Source organism: Nanorana parkeri, unplaced genomic scaffold (genome assembly GCF_000935625.1).
Source record: "Nanorana parkeri isolate BGI_ZX_2015 unplaced genomic scaffold, ASM93562v1 scaffold734, whole genome shotgun sequence".
NCBI lineage: Eukaryota > Metazoa > Chordata > Amphibia > Anura > Dicroglossidae > Nanorana > Nanorana parkeri.
Genome location: NW_017307002.1, coordinates 407,159 through 410,728, shown reverse-complemented (window position 1 = coordinate 410,728; position 3,570 = coordinate 407,159). Strand labels below are relative to the sequence as shown.

Genomic DNA, 3,570 nt, shown 5'->3' with positions numbered 1-3,570 from the left:
TCATGTGTCTAAACTCCACACATATCATGGCCATCCGCTGCTTCATCAGAAGTTTTGTGGCATGATTATGTAGTTTATCTACAGTATATTTATCATAACATCATATGTACTAGGGTATGACTTTCTCCATTCTGTTGTAATGTGTTGGGTACTCTCTAAGTTCATTACCTATTGTTGGGTAATATATTTATTTCTGCACAATTGAATTCCTGACATATAAGTTTGTCAAGGTATGTGCCCTTGCAATTTGGGTTATGTGCTACACCAACTGCCTTATATGTATTGGCATAGGGGATATACCTACTTTTCGTTACATTTTTCACCAACTGTTGCATTTCATTTGCTGATATATGACCTGGAGCATCCAACACAGGTGTCCATTGGAACACCTTTAATTGCTGTTTTATTCATGGCGGATTCTCTGAGTGTTTTCTTAAGGAGCTATGTACGTTTTCAAATGTTTCTTTAAAATATTTTCTTGCATGTACACTTTTTGTCAGGATTATATATCATTTATAGTGATGCAGATGGTATATAACGAGAAGGAGTTTTTGTGCTTAAAACTGTTGTAGTGGTTCATTCCTTGTCTTGCACATTCAGTATGCAGGTCAGCATATTTTTTCCACTTTAACAAGGAATACAAAAGACTAGGCCTGTGTATTTAGTATGCATGTAATAATCCTATTTGAATGTGACTGGATACTGTCAAACAAAACAGGCATTTCTTATTTGAAAAACATTAACCCTTTGCCTGCCACCGACATAAGGCATATGGCAGAACAAAACCATTCCCAGCTTGCCAGCTAAGTATGCCTTACATCATCTGCATTCCCCCTTCTGCTATAAGCTCATTAGACATGTGCACAGCAAAAACAATTGTTTTCAGATGATACAAATGAAAACGAAAAACATTTTCATTGATTTTTTGCTGTTTCGGATTCAGAGGCAACGAGCCTCCGAAACCGCACACTGAAAATGCAGAACAAGTGGTGGCCATATTGGCCACCAACACATTCTGCTCATGCACGCCGCCATCTTGGAGAGTATCTTGTATCTTGGCCCCAATGTTCGTGCGCCGCCATCTTGGTGTATACCAAGATATACTCCAAGACGGCGGCACACATGCGCAGAACACGCCGGCGGCCAATATGGCCACCACACGTTCAGAAAATGAAATTATGTATGCCTGAATATAGTTTTCAGTATATTCGGGCATATAATAATAATTATTTTTTTGATTCAGACGAACTGCCGAATCAACTGAATTTAGTTGATTTACAGATTCGTCCGAATCCGAATGCACATGTCTAAAGATCATAGTCTTTTTATTTTACCGATCGTGTGATTTTTAAAATGTATGGTTTGTGGGGGTCAACAAACTCTGAACGCTGCAGTTGAAAATTCAAAAAAGGAGACACATTTTTAAAAAGTTCTGGCCAGCTGAGGTTAGAAGTGGAGTGCAGGGCCCAGCAGCGAAACAGTAAAATAAGTCCAATTGAAATGTTTCATCAATATGGTTGCTTTTAGTTAAACAAAACAACATTTTTATTTAGTTTTATGTGTCCAAAATACTCTTACATTTCTACTGATGTATACAATAAAGCAACTTGTGCATTGAACCATAACATAATATAATAAGAAGACTGACCTACAAATAAAGTTTCTATGTCCAGAAGCCATAATGACCCATTAGCATTTCATTTTGAAATATTTAGAATAATGCTGGATCCCTCCTTCCTGTTGTGCCTTGTTAGTTATTATTAGCCTATCAAGATGAGAAAACTAACATCAGGATGATTACTGAAAAGTTAGCAATTTTGATTGGAGGAAAACTGCATCTCATTATCTCTCTGTCCCTGTGACTCAAGATTTCACCCAATATTTCACTTATATGTGTTCCTAAAATGAATGTAGTTATGATTCACAAAATGTCTTTTTAGTGCATATTTATGAAGCAGTGAATATGATATTCAAAAAATCTTCACACAAGATGAATCTTCCTGGTGTATGTGTTTTAAATTATGAATGATTAACCACTTGGCAATGTTTGTTGAATGTCACATTCATTGCTTTATAGATATGCTCATTTGTGTCTTGAATAATGTATAATTAAAACAGGTCTGTGGCAATGCTTTGCAATTTTATGGATTAGCATTAGCAAGAAAAAACTTGGGGCTGATTTACCAATGACACTGTTTTAACACATGCTTAGTGAACAATGTTCTCAAAAAATACGCAGTAACATTACGAGAACTTTAAAGTGACACTAAACTCAGTATTTAAATCTTAAAAATGTATTCAAGTACCCTAACTATTAAGACAAATGTATCTTATTTGTATATCACTCGGCTGTAGATCCTCAAATCATCTCTGAATTCATGCTGACACTTTCCTTCCTTGAGGAGGGTGACTACTTTAGTTCCCCATGGTCTCTGTGTGTGTTGTAACGTAGTCACTGCTCCAAGCTCACTCCTGTTATAGACTACAATCTCACGTTTAGTTTACTAATTTGTATTGAGATTGTAGTCCATCATGGGAGCAAATGTAGCCACCCTCCGGAAGGAAAGACAGTGTCAGCATGAATTCAGAGATGATTTGAGGATCTACATCTGAGTGATACAGAAATAAGATACATTTATCTTATTTAATAATTGCTTCTTTAATAAATTAACTCCTGAGTGTCAAAATACCACATCATGTACATGAAACATTGCAATTGCAATTGATTTTACTGAAGGAGTAGAAAATATGTTGTTATCTTGATGAATAAAGCAAAACTATGTTGACTTCAATCATTCAATCATGTCTGATCAATTTACATGGTTCTCTCACTCCCTTTGCATGGCTGGGTATTCAAAGGAAAAACATGGCCTCCGTGTATTAACTAAGTCCATGTAAATATTCATGATAATTCACTAAGTCAACATTCTCTACTCTTTTAGGAGATCTACTCCAATGTGTATGCAGATTGTAATACCAAATTTTAACCTGTAATGTTTCTTTTTCCCCTCATAGCACGAAAAAGGATATGCTAGTCAAATCTACTGGACTGAAGCAGCATGATTTGCACAAGTTGACCAACAAAAGCATCAACTTTTCAGCATCATTATCCTGGCCATCTAGTGTGGAATCCCAGAAGGATCATAAGTCTGCTGCTGAAGACGTGGCCAATATAAGGACCTTTCTGCTCTCAGCAGGCCTGAGAAATGAGTTGAAATGTGAAGGAGAACTGTTGAAACTGTGGAGGCGACTGACTTTGCCTCACTTATCAGTGTGTGCCTGTTTACAGCACTATATATCTTTCTTTCTCCAAAACATCACTGAGCCCTTTAGATGTTTATAGTCACCACAAGAAGCCAATCGTACAGTTAGAACCTGCATTACAAATGCAATATCACTGTTTTAAACTTGACTGTTTTATATTATTTTTGTGTGATCAAGTGTTTCCCAAATTATCCAAACTTTACAAGAAAGATTGTGATCATGTTTTTTTTTTCCACCCATGGGTCATTAAAAAAGAAAAATATTGTTTATTCACAGACCCATGGAATCTCAGAAGACATTCTGAAC

General features: G+C 36.2%; 1 protein-coding gene across 1 annotated transcript in view; it reads left to right on the top strand.

The window, feature by feature from the left end:
• The window catches only part of PCDH10 (protocadherin 10), a 62,846-nt gene extending 59,322 nt beyond the window's left edge, over positions 1–3,524 (top strand). Inside the window, exon 5 of the mRNA XM_018564202.1 lies at positions 3,016–3,524. Coding sequence (XP_018419704.1) covers positions 3,016–3,035 — 20 coding nt within the window. The 3' untranslated portion in view covers positions 3,036–3,524. The remainder of the gene's footprint in view (positions 1–3,015) is intronic.
• The last annotated feature ends 46 nt before the right edge of the window (positions 3,525–3,570 follow it).